The 26,656-nt window shown below is 39.6% G+C and overlaps 1 protein-coding gene across 2 annotated transcripts in view; it reads right to left on the bottom strand.

The window, feature by feature from the left end:
• Window positions 1-917: 917 nt before the first annotated feature.
• kiaa0586 (KIAA0586 ortholog) overlaps window positions 918-26,656 on the bottom strand; it is a 514,968-nt gene continuing 489,229 nt past the window's right edge. For both annotated transcript variants that reach the window (XM_073039936.1, XM_073039935.1), the window contains exon 32: window positions 918-1,342. In XM_073039936.1, coding sequence (XP_072896037.1) covers window positions 1,203-1,342 — 140 coding nt within the window. In that variant the 3' untranslated portion in view covers window positions 918-1,202. The remainder of the gene's footprint in view (window positions 1,343-26,656) is intronic.

The following is a 26,656-nucleotide window of genomic DNA, read 5'->3' as shown; positions in this document are numbered from 1 at the left end:
ATTACTTCTGCATTATTCTTAAATTTTCTAAGAGAATATGGGTGTCCAGTGCCAATGAATTTCCATGAAATAACAAAGCTGGCTGCAGTGACTATGTCAGCTTTGTTACTGAATGCCAAAATCAGAGCCTGTTGGTTGTTCTTACAATTTTAATGGTTAGTTTGTTTTATCTTAATTCCGAAGAGTTCCTCTGATTAATTTTGAATGATGTTTCAAGTTGTATAACAAAGCTTTGTATAACAATGTTTTTAAAATCATCTTCTCAATCTAGTTTAAAACTTTCCTTTCCTTCTCCATCCCACAATATATGCAATTGATCAACATCATTGTGTCCACAATACTTAGCATAATGCTCAAATGATCTTAATTGAGAAAACAGTTTGTAGAATACAGGGAGATTACAAGCACACCAGTTTTGCAATGCATTGCAAAATGTCTGAATATAGGCATATATAATTCTCATGTGCAAAGTGTCTGAAGTTATGCTAGACAAATCTATGCACATGCTACGAAGCCTCTTTTATGGTCAGTACTTGATACAAGGTGCACCTCCCAATGTTAAAGCAACAAAACATATCTGAGTGCAATTATTCCGCAAGCTACTCTTCAACTATAAAAGAATAGACTATGGCAATATGAAGTACTTTGGTCATGTCTAGTGTACTAGTTTTTACTGATGCACAGATATTCAGGAACTTTCAATTTTTGTAATAATGATTGTTGGTCAAAAACATAATGAATTTAAAAAGATTTGTAAGATGAGCATGTTTCTGCCAGCTTGTTGACAGAATGTGTGAACTGTCAGAGCAACAGGCTTCAGTTTGTATTTCTCACTATCTTTAAGTGACAATTGGTATTGGTTCTTTACTATAAAGATATATTGATCTGAGAGACAGAATAAAGGAAATCTACTGACACACACTATATTAAAGTTTAATGCTTTTCCACAAAGACTAATGTTATCAATCTTTCCATTTATTATTCATACATGACCAAAACACAATTATAAACATAGATTCTAATATGATAAATCATACTTCTCAATTTAAGAAAATAATTTCGCAGTGTAGCTATAAGTTGAGACTTCAAGATAAATAGATTATAAAAACTGCATATTAAAATGTGAATCTATGCTGTCTTTAAACAATTGTTAGAAAAATGAAAAGTATTAGAAGTATCTTATAAGAAAATGCTGCCAATCTTCAAAATATTTCAGCCCCGGAAGTATCATCACCATCTATTGTGCTTATGCTGCCAGATTGATCTTCATTCATGGATGGTAGAGTTACAGACATTTTCAAAGGACCTGCCTGAGGTTCAGAAGACCCTTCAACTTCCGTACCTTAAAAATAAAGGGAGAAGAAGAACATGAAATCAGATTCCATATAAATGAAAAATTAAACATACTTAGGTTGATGCTCATTTTCTTATCTACATGTGTGAAATAAATGAGAGTTCCTTTCCTTTACAATCATCATATGCTTACTTGATGGCTCAGATTGAGCCCAGTTTATGGAGAAAATGTATAAGGCCATTTTCACCTGAATATCACATAATATATTAGAGGAAAGGATGAGTAAGCTAGGGCTTTTCTCTTTGGAGCAAAGTATGATGAGAGACAACTTGAGAGAGCTGTATAAGGTGGTAAGTGGCATAGATTGAGTAGACAGCCAATGGCTTTTTCCCAGGATGGCAATAGTTAATATGAGATGACATCCTCTTAAAGTAATTGGAGGAAGGTAGAGGGGGGGATATCAGAGATACGTTTTATATGGAGAATGGCAAGTGCATAAAGCAAACTGCCAGGGGTGGTGCTAGAGGCAGATACATTGGAGCAGGTATACCCAACGTGGGGTCCATGGACCACTTGCTTAATGGTATTGGTCCATGCCATAAAAAAGGTTGGGAAGCTCTGCATTAGGAACATTTAAGGTACTGTTAGATAGCCACATGGATGAAAGAGAATCAAAGGGCTATCTGGGAGGGAAGGGTTAGATTGATTGTGGAGCAGGCTAAAAGGTTGGTACAACATCGTAGGTTGAAGAGCTTGTATAATGCTATGTCCTACAACAGTTGTAAAATATGCAGTATAATAAATCTGTGAAAGGTGGCAATGTAAAACTGATTGCTACTTTTTGTTTACTGTTCAGAGAGAGAAGTAGATCATTACTGACCTCAGCAGATGCACATCAAAAATTAGCAAAGGAATATCAAGATCATGAGCATTATAATTACTCTACATCATTGACATATGTTCATAAGATGATAAAACAAATGTCTGATAGTTGTTTTTTTTTCCAGGAGAGCTGCTGTCTTGTAAATGGTCACTCATTATGGCCTAATGGGGTCTGGTGTGATGGGCAGCACGTGCAAAAAATCAGTCTCCAGGCTTGATTCATGCACTGATGTTCCTGGGACTGGATGGCCGGTAGGGTAATTGCTTGAGGATAAACTGCTGGCCCCACAGCTGCTGCATCCTGCACTCCCCATTAGGTCCAGATGGAATGGAACATGGTCTAGGTAGTTGACATAAAGTTGCTTTTGATGTGCAGTAGTGAGCCAGGCATTAGGACCAGATGTCAAAGAATTTAAATCAATAATTGACATTATTACATCTGAAAAACTAAGCAACCGTGGCACATTTTCTCATTGGCAACATGTGCATTAATTTTTAGGGTGTGGTGCTGTTGTAAATGTTAAATTTCATTGCAGCCATCAAATGCTTTAAGTGGAAGAGCTCTTAAAATGTAACAATCTTAACCATTCTTTATTTCATCTTCCGCAAACAAAAACCATAAATTCTGTCCTGAAAAGAAAGTAATATTATGTTAAAAGTAATGAGAAAATAATTCAGATATAGCATTCTGTAAATTCAGAATCACCAACTACCTACCACTACAATTCAGCACGTGTAGCAACATAGAGAAGAAACAGTATGTTCTCTACTAGCAAGCAATTATTTTATCAGCACCAGGTGCTTGATAGGTAAAATTATTTCAAGTGTATCAGAAAGTAGCTCAGATATTATTTAACCAACTCTTCATTGCTTCTGATGATGATCTTGCAATATCTAACACATGGTCCTGTAATTAAATTTTTATTAATATTATCATCATCATTGTCATTCGTACTAAAGAATTTTTTTCACTGAAATAAGACTGGTCAAAGTAGAACAGTTAGTTTTCCAGCAAAATGCAATGGCATTGTCTTTTGACCACACTGGCTTCCCAGTGGTTTTTGCAGAGATAGTGAAAATTCCATGATAGTCTCTTGTCAATATCTAGTGTATTGCTGAACTTTTAATTACAGGGAGTGGATCATTAGAAGAATCTTGACTCTTGTCAAAAATGTCACATAAAATGCACAAAGCTTCTTATGGACATTTACTCATTAAATATCATGCCAGAAGGGCAAGATCTGTTATCAAATCACCAGATTTTATTCATAAATAGATAGTACTGTGTTGCTAGTCACAATTAATTTTAAGTATTTGGATTTCACGTGATACTTAAATTTCATAAAGCAGAATCTTTTTGAATTTAATAAAAACAAAAAAAAACACAGAAGGTCTGGATATTGCCTCATGTTAGAATAGTATTACAGTTTGAGTACCCCTTATCTGAAATGCTTGGGGACAGAAGTGTTTCAATTTCAGATGTTTTTGGATTTTGGAATATATAATGGCTAGCTTGGGAGCACCATCATTTCTGACTCTGAATTTAAGTAGTCTTATACACATCACACTTTTGTACTTAACAGTAAAAATTATTACCTACCAATAATATAATGCAAATATAAAGTGTGCAGGGTAACAAAAGCAGCATAGAGGCATCGGACTCAGCTGTTGAACAACAACAAACAACACCAGGCTTTCAGCATCCACTACAATGTCATGTTGTGATTAAAAGGTTACACTATACTGTATTTGTGTTTTATACTTTTTAGGTTTTATGTACGGTATAAAAACAACCAGCATTGTAGAATTGTTCTGATGTTAGATGTTCATCAGTGACAAATCTTGGCAAACTCATTAATGTATTTTTCTGCTGCTTCATGATCAGCAGACGCTTTATCACTACAAATATTTTAAAAATTTAATGATGTGCCTTTTCTTAAATTTCTGCACTCAGCCTGCTGAATATTCACAAATATCTTCAATTTTTGTTCGTCATGATATATCTTTGCTTTTTCATCATCAGCAGACGCTTAAGTGGTGTACAAGAACATAAGAAATAGGAGCAGGAGTAGGCCATCTGGCCCATCGAGCCTGCCCCGCCATTCAATAATTTCATGGCTGAGGTGGCCACAGACTCATCTCCACCTACCTGCCTTTTCCCCATAACCGTTAATTCTCCTACTATGCAAAAATCTATCCAACCTTGTCTTAAATATATTTACTGAGGTAGCCACCACAACTTTATTGAGCAGAGAATTCCACAGATTCACCACTCTCTGGGAAAAGTAGTTCATTTTCATCTCCGTCCTAAATCTACTCCCCTGAATCTTGAGGCTACGTCCCCTAGTTCTAGTCTCACTTACCAGTGGAAACAACTTTCCTGCCTCTTTCTTATCTATCCCTTTCATAATCTTACATGTTTCTATAAGATCTCCTCTCATTTTTCTGAATTCTAGTGAGTAGTCCCAGACAACTCAATCTCTCCTCATAGTCTAACCCCCTCATTTCTGGAATCAACATGGTGAGCCTCCTCTGCACCGCCTCCAAAGCCAGTATATTCTTTGTCAAGTAAGGAGACCAGAACTGCACACAGTACTCCAGGTGCAACCTCACCAGTACCTTGTACAGTTGCAGCATAACGTCCCTGCTCTTAAATTCAATCCCTCTAGCAATGAAGGCCAACATTCCATTTACCTTCTTAACAGCCTGCTGTACCTGCAAATCAACCTTTTGTGATTCATGCACAAGCAATCCCAAGTTTCTCTGCACAGCAGCATGCTGCAATTTTTTACCATTTAAATAATAATCTGCTTTCATTTTTCCTTCCAAAGTGGATGACCTTGCATTTACCAACATTGTGCTCCATCTGTCAAGACCCTTGCCCACTCACTTAACCTATCTATATCTCTCTGCAGACTCTCCATATCTTCTGCACAATTTGCTTTTCCACTCAATTCAGTATCATCAGCAAACTTAGATATACTACACTCTGACCCCTCTTCCAGATTGTTAATGTATAACGTGAACAGTTGCGGGCCCAGCACCGACCCCTGCGACACACCGCTCACCACTGATTGCCGACCAGAGTAACACCCATGTATCCCAACTCTCTACTTGCTATCAATTAACCAATTCTCTAGCCATGCTAATTCATCACCCCCAACTCTATGCATCAATTATCTTATGAATAAGTCTTTTGTGTGGCACATTATCAAACACCTTCTGGAAATCCAAGAAATAGCTCCATCTGTTCCCCTCTATCCATTGCGCTTGTTATATCCTCAAATAACTCAGTAAGTTTGTCAAACAAGACCTGCCTTTGGCAAAAGAATAAACCAGGGAAGGTAGTGCACCCGTGGCTGACAAGGGAAATTAGGGATAGTATCAAGTCCAAAGAAGAAACATATAAATTAGCAAAAAAAAGCAGCACACCTGAAGACTGGGAGAAATTCAGAGACCAGCAGAGGAGGACAAAGGGCTTAATTAGGAAAGGGGAAAAAAGATTATGAGAGAAAGCTGGCAGGGAACATAAAAACTGACTGTAAAAGCTTTTATAGATACGTGAAAAGAAAAAGATTGGTCAAGACAAATGTAGGTCCTTTACAGTCAGAAACAGGTGAATTGATCTTAGGGAACAAAGACATGGCAGACCAATTGAATAACTACTTTGGTTCTGTCTTCACTAAGGAGGACATAAATAATCTTCCGGAAATAGTAAGGGACCGAGGGTCTAGTGAGATGGAGGAACTGAGGGAAATACATGTTAGTAGGGAAGTGGTGTTAGGTAAATTGAAGGGATTAAAGGCAGATAAATCCCCAGGGCCAAATGGTCTGCATTCCAGAGTGCTTAAGGAAGTAGCCCAAGAAATAGTGGATGCATTAGTGATAATTTTTCAAAACTCCTTAGATTCTGGATTAGTTCCTGAGGATTGGAGGGTGGCTAATGTAACCCCAGTTTTTAAAAAAGGAGGGAGAGAAAAACTGGGGAATTATAGACTGGTGAGTCTGACATCGGTGGTGGGGAAAATGCTAGAGTTGGTTATCAAAGATGTGAAAGAGGTGAAATCATCGGACAAAGTCAGCATGGATTTGTGAAAGGAAAATCATGTCTGACGAATCTTATAGAATTTTTTGAAGATGTAACTAGTAGAGTGGATAGGGGAGAGCCAGTGGATGTGGTATATTTAGATTTTCAAAAGGCTTTTGACAAGGTCCCACACAGGAGATTAGTGTGCAAACTTAAAGCACATGGTATTGGGGGTATTGTATTGATGTGGATAGAGAATTGGTTGGCAGACAGGAAGCAAAGACTGGGAGTAAACGGGACCTTTTCAGAATGGCAGGCAGTGACTAGTGGGGTACCGCAAGGCTCAGTGCTGGGACCCCAGTTGTTTACAATATATATTAATGATTTAGACGAGGGAATTAAATGCAGCATCTCCAAGTTTGCGGATGACACGAAGCTGGGCAGCGGTGTTAGCTGTGAGGAGGATGCTAAGAGGATGCAGGGTGACTTGGATAGATTAGGCGAGTGGGCAAATTCATGGCAGATGCAATTTAATGTGGATAAATGTGAGGTTATCCACTTTGGTTGCAAGAACAGGAGAACAGATTATTATCCGAACGGTGGCTGATTAGGAAAAGGGGAGATGCAACGAGACCTGGGTGTCATTGTACACCAGTCATTGAAGGTGGGCATGCAGGTACAGCAGGCAGTGAAAAAGGCAAATGGTATGTTGGCATTCATAGCAAGAGGATTTGAGTACAGGAGCAGGGAGGTTCTACAGCAGTTGTACAAGGCCTTGGTGAGACCGCACCTAGAATATTGTGTGCAGTTTTGGTCCCCTAATCTGAGGAAAGACATTCTTGCCATAGAGGGAGTACAGAGAAGTTTTACCAGATTGATTCCTGGGATGGCAGGACTTTCATATGAAGAAAGACTGGATCGACTAGGCTTATACTCACTGGAATTTAGAAGATTGAGGGGGGATCTTATTGAAACGTATAAATTCTAAAGGGATTGGACAGGCTAGATGCAGGAAGATTGTTTCCGATGCTGGGGAAGTCCAGAACGAGGGGTCACAGTTTAAGGATAAAGGGGAAGCCTTTTAGGACCGAGATGAGGAAAAATTTCTTCACACAGAGAGTGGTGAATCTGTGGAATTCTCTGCCACAGGAAACAGTTGAGGCCGGTTCATTGGCTATATTTAAGAGGAAGTTAGATATGGCCCTTGTGGCTAAAGGGATCGGGGGTATGGAGAGAAAGCAGGTACAGGGTTCTGAGTTGGATGATCAGCCATAATCATACTGAATGGCGGTGCAGGCTCGAAGGGCTGAATGGCCTACTCCTGCACCTATTTTCTATGTTTCTATGTTTGCTAAATCCATGCTGCATCTGCCTGATGCATCCATTTCTTCCAGATGCCTCACTATTTCTTCTTTAATGATAGCTTCAAGCATTTTCCCAACTACAGATGTTAAACTAACTGGCCTATAGTTACCTGACTTTTGCCTATATCCTTTTTTGAACAGTGGTGTTACATTCACTGTCTTCCAATCTGCGAGGGCAAGCCCAGAGTCCAGAGAATTTTGGTAAATCATCACCAAAGCCTCTACTATAACTTCTGCCATGTCTTTCAGTACCCTGGGATGCATTCCATCAGGACCAGGGGACTTATCTATCTTCAGGCCCACAAGTTTGCTTAGTACTACTTCTTTAGTGATAGCTATTGTATCAATGTCCTCACCTCCCATCGCATCCATAATATCTCTTTGGCATGTTAGGTGTATCATCCACAGAGAAGACTGACACAAAATAGTCATTCAAAGCCTCGGCCATTTCCTCATTACCCAATATCAATTCCTCCTTCTCATTCTCCAAAGGACCTACATTCACTTTAGCCCACCTTTTCCACTTTATATAATAATTATAAGAACTTTTACTATCTTTTTATATTTTGTGCTAGATTGCTTTTCATAATCTAGCTTCCCTTTCTTTATTGCTCGCTTAGTGGTACTTCGTTGCTGTTTAAAGTTTTCCCAATCTTCCAGTTTCCCACTACTCTAGGCAACTTTGTATGCATGAGCTTTCAGTTTGATGTCTTCTTTTATTTCCTTAGTTATCCAAGGCTGGCTCTCCCCACCCTTACTGTCCTTGCTCTTAACTGGGATATATTTTTGTTGAGCACCGTGAAAAATCTCCTTGAAAGTCTTCCACTGTGCCTCAACTGTCCCACCATATAGTATGTTCACTCTGACACTGACAAATCCACTCTTTCAATACACATTCAAGATCTTCATTTTTTGCTTTATGCAATGTTTTACATTTTTTTCATTAACTTTTGTTCATTACATATGTAAGGTCACTTTTCAGAAATGTCCGTGGCGTGCAGAGACCTGTGTATCACCTGGGAACCTTCCTAGTGTTTTGTAGAATTTGTACTGTCATGTTAACACCCAAAAAAACTTTGGATTTCGGAAGTTTACGGAGTTTGGATTTTCGGATAAGGGGTACTCAACCAGTATTCATTTTAGAGTACCAACTTCAAAGGGAGTACTTAAGGAAGTAAATCTTGCTTTGTTCTTCAGTTTGTTTTTCCTTGCTCAAGACACCCTAGAGACTTCCATATTCCTTTGAAAAGATGAGACAGGAAGCTGTGATATTTCAAGTATTGTCAAAATAAATTTGTAAGTAGTTAATACTTCTAATTGTAGAAAAGATTCAGAAAATGGAATGGAAAAATGAAAAATTGGCCGGAATTAAAAATATGCAAAATGGTAGCATTTGTACAAAAGTATTAGATTTAAAAACTGGAATTTTAAAATCAAACTTCTAAAGCATTTTCAATTGCACTTGAATCCAGCTATCCATTCAACAACAAGAAGTTGGAAATCATTTATTTTTTTTAATAAACAAACATATCTCTGCTGCATGGTTTGCTTTTGGGAACTTCAGAAACATCTCCTGAAAATGAGTTAGCCTTTCAACCTGTTTCAGAATTCATGGAAAGACCAAAATAACAGGACTTTATATTTTGTTCAGTTTGCAAAATACTAATATTTCTGTATGGGATATCTGTTCACAAAAAAACCCATAATAATCATTAAGAAAAGCACCTAGACTGTTCTTTTTACAGAGATCTGAAAATGGACAGATAAATATTTGGAAGCACTTTCTTGTTCCTGCATCTAAGCATAATGGATCACTTGGAAGTTGTAAAAATAAGATCTGTGGATATCCATGATGGATTTGCCAAATTAATCACCTGAATATCCTTTCAGCTAATACAATTGTTCTGATGGAAGCACTCTACTCTTAACTCAATTACTTCTTTTAATTGTCCATTTTACCTTGCTACTTTGATTACTAAATAAAATGACTGAATAATTTTTTTTATTCAGAAGATGATGGAGGTAAATAAGAACATAACAGGGACACAAAAGATGTAGAAAATAGAGTAGGTCTTCCAGTCCATTGAGCCTAGTCTTCCATTCAACATGATCCTGTGCAATATTCTATCGCAGTGTCATTTTCCTATGCTATATGCAAATCTGATGACTGAAATTCATAAATTTATTGAGTTTTGAATGTAATTAATTCAATAGGTTTCAATAGGTACACTTAATGTCAGAGAAATGTATGCAATATACATCCTGAAATTCCTCTTCTTCGCAAACATCCACGAAAACAGACGAGTGCCCCAAATAATGAATGACAGTTAAATGTTGAACCCCAAAGTCCCCCAGCTCCCCCTCCCATGCATAAGCAGCAGCAAATGACGACCCTGCTCCTCCACCAGCAAAACAGCATCTGTACCCCCCACTGAGCACTCAAGCTGGCAGCAAAGCATCAATAAAAACACAGACTTGCAGTACCCCAAAGACTACTCATTCACCCAGTAATTTGACATACCACAGGCTGTCGCTCTTCCTAATAAGGGAAAAAGAGGACTCCCCATTTCACTCCACAAACATCCAAATAATGCAAAGATTCACCATCAGCTGAGTGAAGAAATTTCTCCTCATTTCAGTCCATAATGGCCTAACCTTTGTTTTGAGATTGTGACACTTAGTGGTAGACTTCTTAGAAAGGGGAAACATTCTACCCAATGTCATCTGGTTGTCCACTCTATTAACATGTCACGTTAGGAGACCAATCACTCTTCTAAATTCTAGAGAATAAAGGTCCAATCTTTCTTCATGTGATGGACTCAGCATCCCAGGAAAAGTCTGGAGAACCTTTGCCGCACTCTCTTTTCATCAGGTAAGGAGCTCAATACTCCAGATCCAGGCTCAATACAGCTATATAAGGTGCAAGAGCAAAGGTCCAAACACTTTGATTACAAAATATCTGCAAAGTTTATATGGAGATTCAAGACACTGCAGATGTGGGAATCTGAAGCAAAAAGAAAAAAAAACTGCTGGAGGAACTCAGCGGGTCAGGGAGTTCTTGATGTAGGGTCTCACTCTGAAACATTGACTATCTCTCTGCCGTCATGGATGATGTCTGATTGCTGAGTTCCTCCAGCAGTTTGTTTATTTGTAAAGTTTATATCACTGTCTGATCCATTAAAACCTACAATCTTGAAAGCATTAAAAGCTCTTTTAGTAAGCTGTGCTGTCACTTGTCAAGATGTTTCATAAATCAAAAAAATTATCTAAGGCTACAACTTCCTGCAAACAAATAGGCAAATTACTAGCACCTGTGAGAAATTGTATATCATTCCCACTCTGAAAGACTTGGAACAATATTATTTACATGTTTTCTCTTAATACTCAATTCTACTGACTTTGACATCAATCCCTTTCAACTGCACACTTTAAATACCTAACAAACCTGTTGTCACAGATGGTGTTCTTGAAATACAAATGCTATCTTCTTAAGCTTGAATGGAGCACCTGGGGCCATTTAAAGCAACATTATCCAACTTTCAAGGATCACTGACAGATTGTCCTTCCAACAGTTTCTTGAGCATACTAAGTCTAGCTGATATGTGGTTCATCATTACAAGATATTTTTGAAAGCCAGATGGCACTCTGAAGTAGAACAGGTCACCTCAAAACATCTCTCTCAATGCAATTTGCATTTCTTTGATGATCACATTTTCTTCTTTGTTATGTTACAAGAAAAGCACTTTGCTCATATATGTTTGATATGAGTCACTTGTTAATATGAAGACTGCTATTCTGCATTAACTTTGGGTTTACAAACTAATTTCCGGTTGTGTATAAAATACAAATTATGTCACAGGTGATGAAATGCATCTTAAAAGTTTTCTGAATTTTATATATTAGATGTAGTGCATAAAGATTTATGATTTATTCAAACATCATTGTATATTTTGCAATTCAGAATTAGAATCAGTTTACCTGTGTTAGCATGAAATTTGTTAACTTAGCAGCAGCAGTTCAATGCAATACATAATATAGAAAAGAAAAAAATACAATAAAAATTATAAGAAAGAAAGAAGTACATCAGTTACAGTACATGTATATTGAATAGATTAAAAAATATGCAAAAAACCCAGAAATAAAATGTCCATTTAGGAAATGGATGGCAGAGGGGAAGAAGCTGTTCCTAATTCGCTGAGTGTGTGTCTTCAGGCTTCTGTACCTCCTACCTGATGATAACAGTGAGAAAAGGGCATGCCCTGGGTGCTGGAGGTCCTTAGTAATGGACGCTGCCTTTCTGAGACACCGCTCCCTGAAGATGGCCTGGGTACTTTGTAGGCTAGTACCGAAGGAAGAGTTGACTAGATTTACAACCCTCTGCAGCTTCTTTCAGTCCTGTGCAGTAGCCCACTCCGCACCCCCCATACCAGACAGCAGGGCGGTAATGCAACCATAGTTATGGTGTTGTCAATTGTGATTTCACAGGGAAGGTTAGAAGAAAGATACTCAAAGTTTAACCCCAGTCTACCTTCATGCAATGTTGAAAAAAACAATAGAATTGTTGTGTTAGCCCAGATAAAAGCACAGGACCACAGCATGCAATAATTTTTGACATTTGTGTGACTTTCAATTGTATTTTATATATGTATTTAGTAATTTATTTTATAAACAGAGTTCAACCTCTGACTGCATAATGTGTCCTTTTACTTCAACTACTATCAACGTGTATTCCGACCTGGTCAGGACTGCTATAAGCCCATAGATGCACAAGACAAATTTGTGCTTCTTTCATTAGCAGTGCTTCTCTTCCTCTATCACCAATATAAAATTATAGAATCACAGAGCTCAGAAATGGTCCCTTTTGCTCATCTCATCAGTCATTAATGAAGCTATCTGTGCTAATCCTGCTCGCCTGCATTAGCACTGTAACCCTCTCTGCTGCGTATACTACATCCTCTGGCAGCCCATTCCACATCTGTGTGAAAAACTTACCCCTCAGATCTGCTTTCAATTTGTTCTCCTAAATCTCAGCAACCCATTTTCTACTATATTAATTCCAGCGTTACTTCCTTGAATTCCAAAGCCAGAGGATATCACAATGTATCATCTTAACCAATGCTACAGTGTTTTGGGTATCTCTTTTCAAACTGGTGTATCCTAATGACTGTAGTTCCCACCATATGAAACGTCTTTGCATAAAGTGGACAATTGCCTATATCACCCAAGACAATTCCTTCCTTCTGCAATTTGTATTAATTAAGATACCCATGTGACTTAAATCATTACACCGTATGATATGTTGTTTTGTTGTTTATATATATATCAATGAAGTTTCCTCGCAATCATGGAAAAAAGATTTATGTATCCATATTTATCCTGTAATTAACTAATACACACTCATTAGTTCTCAAAAATAGTCTGTTTAACATTTAATTAATTTTAGGGCAGTATTTCTCTCCTTATTATCCAGCCCTCTTTACCAGAAGGGCCAAATCACCTTTTTAAATATGTACTCAAGGGAAACTCAGTTAATGTTAAATTAATTTGATAAAAGTAACGATCAGCTGCTCCTTACGGTTTATGCATATGATTTTACTGAAAACTAATACCATTCAATAGGGTGTTACAAAAAGGTTTGGTGATAAATACATATAAGCAGAATGTCCACTACTCATTCATAACAAGGAGAAACCAATCAGTCAATGGTTGATCACACATCCAATGATCTGAAAATTGATAACTCCTGGTAGAACACAGTACACTATAGCGCAGTACAGGCCCTTCGGACCACAATGTTGTGCTGACCTCTGACATCTCCCTATACTTTCTTCCAATCACCTTAAAAATTCTCTCCCTGGCATTAGCCACTTCTGCCCTGGAAAGAAAGTACCAAGTTGCTGCTCATCCTCCTTCACTCCAAAGAGAAAAGCCCTAGCTCACTCAACTCATCTTCATAAGACAGTTCTCTAAACCAGGCAGCATCCTGGTAAATCTCCTCTGCACCCTCTCTAAAATTTCCACGTCCTCCTTATAGTGAGGCATGCATAACTGAACACAATATTCCATGTGTGGTCTAACCAGGGTTTTACAGAGCTGCCACATCACCTTGTAGCTCTTGAACTCTAAATGCTGGAAATCATGGAACATATGTTAACCAGTTTTTCTTGCAGCCTGACCTGTTGAGCATTTCCAGTATTTTCTGTTTTGTATCCAATTAAAAACTGACCATACAGCATGAAGAAATGGAAATTGTTTTCCTCTACATGCTGTGGCTACATACCAAGGTACAAATATATGAAATCCTGCCTTGCTGAGTATACATGTGTTGTGTATTGTTCACCATTATCATGAATTGAAGAGACCAACATAGTTAAGGCATTTTTTGCAGAATTTTAGAAGGCTCAATTCTTTTATTTTCATATTGGGATTTTAACACTGGTTTAGGCCCAAAATTCAAATATATATACGTTTCTTTCTTATTTTCAGGATTGGTTTTACTGCTAATAAGCCAAAGTGGAAGCAAAGTTGGTAGAAGATGGATCGAGATATGTGATGGTATTTAAGAGAAGTTGGAGTTGACTACTCCGTTTCCCATCCCCCCCTGGCCTTGAGCATTAACATGCTGCATAGACTTCTGTAAACTAGGAAGAATATAGTATTAAACGGCATTTTCTTCATTTTTCAGCAAACGGGATAACTAAATTGAAAAAGACAACAGCTATTTTGAATACTGATCCTAGTCTAGCTAAAATGGACAGAGCACTTTAAACTTAAAATTGGGAGTAATGCAATCAAATTCTTTAAATTCCATACATTCCAGGGAGATTTTTTTACTGTTGGGCCATGGCATTGAATATACATATCAATAGAACCGACCCATGTTTGCCCAGTCGTTCATATTATGTTTGTTCTTTAACAAAGACAAACTTGCATGGATAAAAATGCTATAACTATTTTATTTACAGTTTACAGAATGGCTTAAACTTGACCACATTTTACTCCAGGACTCTCTAGTCCACCAAGAGCCTGTGTGTCCCCTTCACCAACGTCACTTCCACTTCTGGGTGAACCACCTACATTGCCCATTGGGAACTAAAGTTCTTTAATGAGAAAATCTGCAGATGCTGGAAACCCAAGCAACACACACAAAATACTGGATGAACTCAGAGTGCCAGGCAGCATCTATGGAAAAGAGTAAACAGTCAACGTTTCAGTGAGTTCCTCCAGCATTTTCCTGGCCTGCTGAGCTCCTCCAGCATTTTGTGTGTGTTGCTTGGATTTCCAGCATCTGCAGGTTTTCTCATCTTTGTACTATTACTACACTGCAAAATCTCTTTCCTTTGACGGAATTTCAGTAAAACCCTCTCACCGCTCCCCCTCTATGATCTCTGCTGCCTTCCGACTTTCGACTATATGCTCAACCAAACCCACAACCAGTCATGATGAAGGGTCTCGGCCCGAAATGTTAACTGTTTACTCTCTTTTATAGATGCTGCCTGATCTGCTGAGTTCCTCCAGCATTTTGCATGTGTTGACAGAAGTTCTTTACCATGTACACACATAATAACACACTATCACCCTTTAAAGAAAAACGAACACAATGCTATGTCCTCATAAACCTGTAAAACACAATAATGTTTTCCTAAGATATTTACATTAACTTCAATTGTAATAAGCAAATACAGTCCCCCATTCACTCAGCCACTCTCAATCCGTCACTGTGGTGGCTTAAGAACCCTTTTGAATTGTTATTTGTTTCTACTCATATCTTGCTTTCACTTGCTGCATTAATACCAATGTGCTTTTGAGAACTTTGATCTATATGTTCAATTCTTTCACATCCTTTTGCCAAGATTTTATCTGTTTGCCTCTGTTTTTGCTCTTGTTGTTCTTGCCTCTTAATAGAGTCCTAGAATACATCCATGTGATAAGTGAGTTTTTGCAGAAGTTCCAACTGAGTCTGTCTCAATTCATGGAGATCCTTCTGCAACTCCTCCTGTTGGTCTGTGCTGACTTGTTGCTATAGTTCTGCTATGTGTTCTTTCCATCTTCTTTTTTTATTTTTCCTCTTCAACTTTGCAGAGGGTCGTGGAGATATTTTTGACTTCCAGTCTTAAACTTTCATGGTGGTGTAGCTGGTACAGATATCTCTGGAAGGTAGAGTTCTTGTGCTTCTCTTGTATAACCCCTCTAGATCTCTCCCGGATGCTATTATGAATTTCTCGAGTTACATCAAGTAAGCACCTGAGCCCTTCAAAGACATCTGGTCTGTTAAGCCACTACAAAAACTCTTTACAAAAAGTTAAGCTTTTCACATTTTTCTAATATTGGTTGGACTCTCTTTTCTACAACTAGTAGCCATGCCTTTAGGTGCTGCCCCTTGTGCTTCAGGGTCACTATACAAATCCTTTTACTGTAACATTCTCTCCATTATAGACGGTCACTTTTAACTTCACTGGGTAAATCGTGCTCTTTACTTTGAGGGTCTTGTAATCATCTATGGATAACAGATTCACCCAAGCTCCTGTGACAAGCTTGAATGGAATTACTGTCTCATTTGCAGTCACTGGAACAATCCATTCTGTCTCACCAGCAGTCTGCAGAGAATCTGCAAAGTGTTCTTCCATCTCCTCGGCAACTGTGTGCACTTTCTCTTGGTAGCTTTGCAGCACTTTACAAAAAGATTCTTTTTCCCACAATCATTGCAGGACTTTCTATAAGCAGGGCACTTCTTTGGGATATGCCTACCTCCACATTAGCTGCAGTTACTGCTTGATCCCACTTCTTCACTAAGCTGTTGCTTTGGGAAACACCTTGTGCTCTGCCCCTCTGTTTTCATAGCACGCACTATTGTTTCTGCTCTTTAGCTTGAGATTAGACCATACGACCATGAGACACAGGAGCAGAATTAGGCCATCTGGCCCATCGAGTCTGTTCCGCCATTCAATTATGACTGATCCTTGTTTTTTCTTCTCCTCAACCCCACTTGCCAGCCTTCTCCCCGTAACCTTTGAGGCCATGTCCAATCAAGAACCTATCAATATCTACCTTAAATACACCCAACGACCTGCCCTCCACAGCTGCATGTGGCAACAACTTCCACAAATTCACCACACTTTGGCTAAAGAAATTTCTCCACATCTCTGTTTTGAAAGGGCGCCCGTCTATCCTGAGGCTGTGCCCTCTTGTCCTAGACTCCCCCACCATGGGAAACATCCTTTCCACATCTACTCTGTCTCCGCCTTTCAACATTCGAAAGGTTTCAATGAGATCCCCTCTCATCCTTCTGAATTCCAGCGAGTACAGACCCAGAGCCGTCAAATGTTCCTCGTATGATAACCCTTCCATTCCTGGAATCATCCTTGTGAACCTCCTCTGAACCCTCTCTAATGCCAGCACATCTTTTCTGAGATGAGGGGCCCAAAATGTTCACAATACTCAAGGTGAGGCCTCACCAGTGCCTCATAAAGCCTCAGCATCACATCCCTGCTCTTGTATTCTAGACCTCTTGAAACGAATGCTAACATGTCATTTGCCTTCCTCACCACCAACTTGACCTACAAGTTAACCTTTAGAGTGTTCTGCACAAAGACTCCCAAGCCCCTCTACATCTCAGATTTTTGGATTTTCTCCATTTAGAAAATAGTCTACACATTTATTTCTACTACCAAAGTGCATGATCATGCATTTTCCAACATTGTGTTTCATTTGCCAGTTCCTTGCTCATTCTCCTAATCTGTCTAAGTCCCTCTGCATCCAACTTGTTTCCTCAGCACTACCTGCCCCTCCATGAATCTTTGTATCATCTCCAAACTTGGCAACAAAGCCATCTATTCCATTATCTAAATCATTTATATACAGCATAAAAAGAAGTGGTCCTAACACCGACCCCTGTGGAACACCACTAGTTACTGGCAGCCAACCAGAAAATAATCCTTTTATTCCCATTTGCAACCTCCTACCAATCAGACAATGCTCTAACCATGTTAGTAACTTTCCTGTAATACCATGGGCTCTTAACTTGATAAATAGCCTCATGTGTGGCACCTTGTCAAAGGCCTTCTGAAAGTTCATATATACAACATCCATGGCGTCACCTCTATCTATCCTACTTGTAATCTCCTCAAAGAATTCCAACAGGTTCGTCAGGCAGGATTTTCCCTGAAGGAAACCATGCTGAGTTTGTACTATCTTATCCTGTGTCACCAAGTACTCCATCACCTCATCTTTAAGTACTGACTCTAACATCTTCCCAACCACTGATGTCAGGCGAACTGGTCTATAATTTCCTTTTTGCTGCTCCTTTCATTAAAGAGTAGAGTGACATTTGCAATTTTCCAGACCTCTGGCACTATGCCAGAGTCCAATGATTTTTGAAAGATAATTTCTAATGCCACCACAATCTCTCACACTACCTCTTTCAGAACCCTAGGGTGCAGTTCATGTGGTCTGGGTGACTTCTGTACCTTTAGGTCTTTTATCTTTTTGAGTACCTTCTCTCTTGTAATAGTAACTGCACCCACTTCTCTTCCTTCATACACTACAATATCAAGCATACTGCTAGTGTCTTTCACAGTGAAGACTGATGCAAAGCACTCATTTACCGGTAGTTCATCAGCCATCTCCTTGTCCCCTGTTATTATTTCTCCTGCCTCATTTTCTAGTGGTCCTATGTCTACTCTCATTTCTCTTTTATTTTTAATATACTTGAGAAAAACTTTTACTATCCACTTTGATATTATTTGCTAACTTGCTTTCATATTTCATCTTTTCCCTTCTAACTGTTTTCTTAGTTGCTCTCTGTAGGTTTTAAGAACTTTCCAATCCTCTATCTTCCCACTAATTTTTGCTTTGTTGTATGCCCTTTCTTTTGCTTTTACAATAGCTTTAATTTCCCTTGTCAGCCATTGTTGTACTATTTTGCCATTTGAGTATTTCTTCATTTTTGGAATTCTTATGCCCTGCACCGTCCTCATTTTTCTCAGAAACACACACCTTTGCTGCCCTGCTGACATCCCTGCCAGCAGCTCCTTCCAACTTATTTTGGGCAACTCCTCTCTCATACCACTATAACTTCCCTTACTCCATTGAAATACTGCTACATCAGACTACTTTTTCCCTATCAAATTTCAAGCTGAACTCAATCATATTGAGATCACTGGTTCCTAAGGGTACTTTTACCTTCAACTCATTAATCGCCCCCGATTCATTGCGTAACACCTAATCCAGTATAGCTGATCCCCTAGTTGGCTCAACAACAAACTGCTCTAAAAAGTCATCTCTTCGGCAATCGACAAACTCACTCTCTTGAGATCCATCACCAACCTGATTTTCCCAATCGACCTGCATGTTAAAATCTCCCATGACTACCATAACATTGCCCTTTTGATACACCTTTTCTATTTCCTGTTGTAATCTGTGGTCCACCTCCCAGCCACTGTTGGGAGGCCTGTATATAACTGCCATCAACATCCTTTTTACCCTTGCAATTTCTTAACTCAACCCACAAGGATTCAACATTTTCTGATCCTATGTCACATCTTTCTACTGATTTGATGCCATTCTTTTTTTGTGGGGGCTTTGCCGTCCCACACATGTTCACAGCATTTTCTAACATTAATTTTCTTCATGGAGCAATCTTTCTCTGAGAACATTATCTAGGATTCCACTAACTATTTTGTCTCTAACTAGTGAGTCTCTTAAATTTCCAGACTCACAGGATTCAGTATGTGAAGCTCAGCTAAGTATTGGTCAAAGCTAACACCTTGTTCCTGTTCACAGGAAAAGAATTTATATCTTTCAAACATGATGTTTTTACTTGGGACAAAATACTCAAATTTTGTCATCAGAGTGTCCAAATTTAAGTCTGTCTCATCAACTTGAAAGCTGCTGTAGATGTCCAAAGCATCTTACGTGTAGAAAGATAGATGCTTTTAATTATTCCTCTGCCCCACTGGCTCTGGTTGCTGCTAAATATATATTGAACTGCTGTTTGCAACATTTCCAGTTATCAGTTAAATTGCCAGTAAACTGCATAGCTGCAGGAGGACTTCAGTTATCCATTGAGGGGATTTTTGGGCTCTCACCTCAATCTCTTTGTGAACTTTAAAACAGCGTGCTCTCTTGCCAGCAGCTTTTCTCCATTGGAACCCAGTATCTCTTTCTTAGTTGCTTGGGTTTTCAGTTGCGCTTCATAGTTAGACCTCACACCAACTTCTGACACCATGTTATGTATGTTCTTTACCAAAGACAAACTTGCATGGGTAAAAACGCTAGAACCATTTTATTTACAGATTTACAAAATGGATTCAGCTCGACACATTTTACTCCAGGACCCTCTAGCCTGCCAAGAGCGTGTGTGTCCCCTTCACCAACATCACTTCCAGTTCCGGTTGAACTGCCCACATTGCCCACTGGGAACTGAAGTTCTTTATTATGTACACACATAATAACATAGTTCACATAAAATTACACAAATTAGGATGGGATCAAGGCTTCAGCTGTATATTAGTCACCTATACTTGGATTTATCAGAGGAGGGTAACCATCACTGACACCTAGACAGCAAGGGGATAATTAAGAATACAGAGTGATGAAATTAAAACATGAATAATTGGCATGCCAGTAAAGCCAGGTTTATCAATAATACTGTTCCCAAATTGCTGAACATTTGGAAATAGTTGAATCCATTCATAATGAAAGTGTCCTTCTACCAAGTCCATCCAAATGCTGGTTAAAATAATGAGCTTGTAAACATTCTGATGCACTATAGACATAATCTAATTTTTTTTTGTGTGCCATACTTTGCCAGAGACTCGGTGACCACTTCTTTTTTCAAATGGTTGTCCTGGAGGAAAGATTCTGTGAGTGGTCCCCCACATCCTTCTCATAGAGGAGTTTTTTTTTACAAGGCCGAGTTGCAAGCTTGACACTCAACCCGGCACAGATTGAAAGCATGTCTGGGAGTGGCCTGACTGGATTCAAACTCAGGAACCTTTGCTCCGGAGTCCAGCGCTGATGTCAATGCACCACCAGCCAATCTAATAATATAGTCCTAACTAAATCCATGACTTAGTGATGGCATGATAGTATAGTGGTTAGCCCAACACTTTACAGTACAAGTAACCCAGGTTCAATTCCTGCCACTGCCTGTAAGGAGTTTGTACTTTCTCCCCGTGACCCTGTGGGTTTCCTCTGGGTATTCCAGTTCCCTCCTACAATTCAGAGGCATTGGTTGGTTAACTGGTCATTGTAGATTGTCCTGTGATTAGGGTAGGATTAAATCGGAGATTGCTGGGCATTGCGGCACGAAGGGCCAGAAAGGCCTATTCCACACTGCATCTCAATAAAATGAAATAAGAATTCACATTCTTTATATCCACGGGGAGCAGTTAGGCCGTAGCATAAACCATATATTGGCCTTGGCACTGTGGAGACAAAACTTAACAATAAACACACTGGGATCTGTGCAGCATCATGACTATATGCAAAGGATTTAACATTAGGCCGCATTTGTAGCCCTAGGCTTTCCTGCCTGCTTCTTAGATTGTCTCCCACTGCCTCCTGTATTTTTGGCTCTGCTCCAAAAACCTTTTATAGACTTTTCATGACTTTCCACCCTGAGCCTCAAAGGGGCTAACGCTGCCTCTCCTGCTGTTGCTTTGCTTAAAATGCATAACATCTGTTATATATGAAGAGAAAACAAATGAAGTAAATACAGGAAAATTATATGGAAATGAAAACACATTAAATTAATTTCAAGAAGAAACCATGAAAAACATGCTGCTTAAGAAAACTTCAAAAATGAAATCCATATAAGCAAAGCTCGAAGGGAAAGCAGTAAAAATAAAAAGCAAAGACAGCAAAGGGAGAGAAAAAGCAGAGGAGAGAGGCAAGGAGCACAAGACGAATACAAGCAAAAAAAAACAAAATGGACAGTCAAGGCAGCACTAGTGGACACCAACTTATTATGAACCATGCAACAGGACCTCCACAAATTAATAATGAGCACACTGCTGAATATTTTACAAACAGTCACTGTGTAACCAAGAAGGATGCCTGCCAGCTTAGCTTTTAAATGAATTATAGTCAACACAGTCACTTTTATTTTAGTCCTGTCAAATTCTGCTTTGCATTCACCAGGTTAGTAACAGGGTTTTATTAAGCCCCATTAAATCACACCCCTCATATTGTTTTTTTCCCTGGCATTACTGTACTTTTCGCATCCTTATCCAATTTCCTACCCCCCCCCCCCCCCCACCCCAGCTCTCCTTTTAATACTTAACAGCCAATTTTTTCAGGCCAGTTTCACTCCTGTGTAACCAGATCCTTGCTTTATGACTGTGCAAAACACATACTTTATAATTTTACTCACAATGTTTACTCTAAAGCCAATGCAGCGTGGCCTATCTCTGAAAAACAGAGAGAGGGATACTGACTGACAATAGGGCAGATGGAGAACAAACTGAAAAATGCAAGGTTTTCAGCTTCAGTAATAACACAGAAAATCTGGAATATTTATTTCAATATTGAGAGTTTGAGAAATATTGATGTTCAAAGGGACCTTGATGTCCTGTATAGAAGTCACTGAAAATTAACACACAGGTCCAGCAGACCATGAGGAAGGCAAGCAGTGAACTGGACTTTATTGCAAGAGGATTTGAGCAAAACCTTACATTTTCAATGTATCTTACAGCAATTACGTAGTGTCTTGGGAGGTCATATCTGGAGTATTGTAACCAATTCCTAAGGAAGGGTGTACTTTCTATAAAAGGAGTGCAACTAAGATTTGCAGGCTAGTTTTTGGGCTGGTTGATCTAACATATGAGAAAAAAAAACTGAGTAGGCTAGGGCCTTGCTCTTATCAATAGAAGTCTGAATACTAAAGAAGTCAAAAGATAGGGGAAGAGGGGAGGAAGATGGTGGTGAGTTGAAAGATCAGCCATGATAGTACATAGAACACTGACCATAAAACAATACAGCCAGTCCAAGCCAATCCCATCTGCCTGCACACAGTTTATATCCCACTATTCCCTGCCTGTTCATGTGTCTGTCTGTGCCTCTTAAACACTGATATTCCATTGAATCTGCGTCCACCACTTCCCCATGCAGTGCATTCCAGACACCTATCGCACACTGTGTAAAAAAAATTGCTTTGGGAATCTCACCTTAAAGCTTTTGCTGTCTAGTATCTGACATTTCCACACTGGAAAAATACTCTATCTACCCTTTCTATGTGTGTGCCACAGTCCCCGAGGAGACACTGGAATGCGTAGAGGGAGAAAGAGTTTACAAGAAGCGAGTGGGGGCAGTCGGCACACTTTACGCATCTCAGTTCCCAAGGAGACATTGGATTGAACATGATCAGGCACTTGGCAAGGTCCAATAAAAAGAAGTTAGGTTAAAGTGGAGCAGCCATCGATAGGGTGGGGAGTTGAGGCTTTGGCAAGGAGAGGCTTAGGACATAGTTAGATTTTTTTGTTATTTATTTATTCTTTCTTTCTTTATTATTGCACATTTAGACCAGTGGGGATGCCAGGCAGAATACTGGAATGCTGTGCTTGCGGAATGTGGGATGACAGCAAGACCTGGAGTGTCCCTGATGACTACATCTGCAAGAAGTGCACACAGCAGCAGCTTCTAATAAACTGTGTTAAAGAGTTGGAGCTGAAACTGGATGAACTCCTTCATTCGGGAGGCTGAGGAGTTGATAGACAGAGCTTCCAAATTGCAGGATACAAGTAACTGGGTGACAATCAAGAGGGAGAAGGGGCAGCCAGTGCAGAGTACCCAGGTGGCCATTCCCCTTAACAACAGGTACCTGTATACTGCTTTGGAAACTATTGGTGGGATGACCTAGCAGAGGAAAGCCTCAGCAGTGAGGTCCCTGAGTCTGGCTTTGTGGCTCAGGAGGGAAGGGGGAAGAGGGGAGAAGAGGTAGGGTGTAGTGATAGAGAATTCATTGGTTAGGGAAATAGAAAGGAGGTTCTGTGGACGAGAACAAGATTCCCAGATGGTATGTTGCCTCCTGAATGCCAGGTCTGTGAAAATGATTCCAGGGACATCTCAAATCAAGATCACAGCATCCTTAAGTGGGAGGATGAGTAGCCAGAGATTGTGGTCCACCTCAGTACCAATAACATGAAGAGGAGGGGTGACGAGGATCTGCAAAGTGGGTTCAGGGAGTTAGATGCTAAGCTAAAGGACAGGACCTCCAGGGTTGTGATCTCAGGATTGTAACCAATGCCATGTGCTAATGAGCCAGAAATAGGAAGATCGTACAGTTTAACATTAGGCTTAGGAGACGGTGCAGAGGGCTGCAGATTTTTGGATCATTGGGCTCTCTTCTAGGGAAGGTGGGATCTGTACAGTAGGACGGTTGGCACCCGAACTGGAGGAGAACTAATATCCTCGTGGGAAGGCTTGCTAGTGTTACTGGAGGTGGGGGTGGGGGGTTAAACTAGAGCTGTAGGGGGATGGGAACAAGAACACCAGAACAGATAGTAGTGTGGTGGTGGAGAAAGATGTTCCTAAGCCTACATACAAAAGGTTGAGCATGGTGGGCTGGGCTGCATATATTTCATAATGTTAGAATAATATAGAATATATTATTCATAATATAGAACATAATGTTCTGGGCTGCATATATTTCAATGCAAGTAGTACTGTAGGAAAGGCGGAAGAGATTAGGGCATGGTTCAACATGTGGAATTATAACATTGTAACCATTAGTGAGGATTGGTTGCAGGATGGGCAGGGCTGGCAGCTCAAAGTTCTGGGATTCCGTTGTTTTAGACATGATGGAGCAGAAGGGATTAAAAGGGTCAGGGGAAATGTTACGTCAGTGCTGTCAGGACAGACTGGAGAGCTCATCTAGTAAGGCCTTATTGGTAGAACTGCAGAATAACAAAGGTATGGCCACTTTAATGGGATTATATTATAGACCACCCAACAGTCTGTGAGATTTAGGGGCAAATTTGTAGAGAGATCACAAGCTGTTGCAAGAAACACAGGGTTCAGATAGTAGGTGATTTTTACATTCTACATATTGACTGGGACTCCATTACTGTAAAAGGGCTGAATATGAAAGAGTTTATCAAACGTGTTCAGGAAAGTTTCCTTAATCAGTACATAGAAGTCCCAACTAGAGCGAGTGTGAAAATGGATCTCCTATTAGGGAATGAGACAGGGCATGTAACAGAAGTTTGTGTAAGGTCCTTTGATTTTGATAGAATCAGAAAGGATCTGACAAGTGTGGATTGGGACAGGCTGATTTCTGGCAAAAGTGTACTTAGTAAGTGGGAAGGCTTCAAAAGTGAAATTTTGAGAGAATAGAGTTTGTATGTTTCTGTCAGAATAAAAGGCAAAGATAACATGTGTAGGGAAACTTGATTTTTGAGAGATATTGAGACCCTGATTAAGAAAAAGGAGGAGGTGCATAGCAGGTAAAGGCAGGCAGGAACAGATGAGGGACTTGAGGAGTATAAGAAATGCAAGAGAACACTTGAAAGGCAGAAGGGCTAAAAAATGGTATGAGGTTTCTCTGGCAGACAAGGTGAAGAAAAATCCTAAGGGCTTCTACAGATATATTAAGAGCAAAAGGATAGCAAGGGGCAAAATTGGAAGATCAGAGTGGTAATCTATGAGTGAAGTCAAAAGAGATGGGGTTGATCTTAAATCGATTTTTTGTATCTGTACTTACTCAGGAGATAGACACAGAGTCTATAGATATGAGGCAATGCAACAGCGAAGTCATGGACCCTATACTGATTACAGAGAAGAAAACATATGCTGTCTTGAGGTCAGTGCAGAAATTGCAGGGACCCTCGCAGAGATGTTTAAAACACCCTTAGCCATGGGTGAGGTGGCGGAGGAGTGAAAGGATAGTTAATGTTGTTCCATTGTTGAAGAAAGGTTCTACGAATAAGACAGGAAATTATAGGCCAGTCAGCTTTACATCAGTAGTGGGAAAGTTATTGGATGGTATTCTAAGGGACCAGTTATATAAGTACGGTATTTGTATGGACAGGGACTTATTAGGGATAGTTAAGACCATAAAGATATATAGTCTTATATATGATGCATGATATATATCATAAGCTATAGGAGTAGATTTTGGCCCATCGAGCCTTCTCCACCATTTCATCATGGCTGATTCATTTCCCCCTCTCCCAATCTCCTGCCATTTCTCCGTAGCCCTTCATGCCCTGACTAATCAAGAATTTATCAACCTCCACCTTAAACATACCTAATGACTTGGCTCCACAGTTGCCTGTGGCAACAAATTCCACAGATTCATCACTCTCTAGTTAAAGAAATTCCTCTTTTTCTCTGTTTTAAATGGATGTCCCTCTATTCTGAGGCTGTGTCCTCTGGTCTTAGACTCCCACACCAAAGGAAACATCATCCCCACATCAACTATGTTGAGGTCTTTTAATGTTCAGTAAGTTTCAATGCCCTCTCATTCTTCTGAATACCAGTGAGTACAGGTCCAAAGCCACCAAACACTCCTCATATGACAAGCCTTTCAATCCTAGAATCATTTTCGTGAACCTCCTTTGAACCCTCTCCAATGTCAGCATATCCTTTCTTAGATAACAGGCCCAAAACTGCTCACAATTCTCTAAGTGAGCCCACACCAGCACCTTATAAAACCTCAACATTACATCCTTGCTTTTACAACATGGCTTTATGAATGGTAGTGTCTAACCAAACTTGTAGAATTTTTCGAGGAAGTTGATGAAGGGAAGGCAGTGGATGTTTGTCTACATGGATTTTAGCCAGGCCATTGACAAGGTCTTGCATGGTAGGCTGGTCAAGAGGTTTCAGCTGCTTGGCATTCAAGATGAGGTAGTAAATTGGATTAGACATTGGCTTTGCGGGAGTGGCAGTTAACGGTTGTCTCTCTGACAGGAGGCCTCTGATTAGCGGTATGCTGTAGGGATCGGGGCTCGGTCCATTGTTGTTTGTCATCTACTTCAACAATCTGTGGTAAACTAGATCAGCAAATTTGTAGATGACACCAGGATTAGTGGTGTAGTGGACAGTAAGGAAAACAATCAAAGCTTGCAGCAGGACCTGCTGGAAAAA

Source organism: Hemitrygon akajei, chromosome 3, assembly GCF_048418815.1.
Source record: "Hemitrygon akajei chromosome 3, sHemAka1.3, whole genome shotgun sequence".
NCBI classification, from domain to species: Eukaryota; Metazoa; Chordata; class Chondrichthyes; order Myliobatiformes; family Dasyatidae; genus Hemitrygon; species Hemitrygon akajei.
The sequence above is the reverse complement of the archived record's forward strand: the minus strand, read 5'-3'. Positions and strand labels throughout refer to the sequence as shown.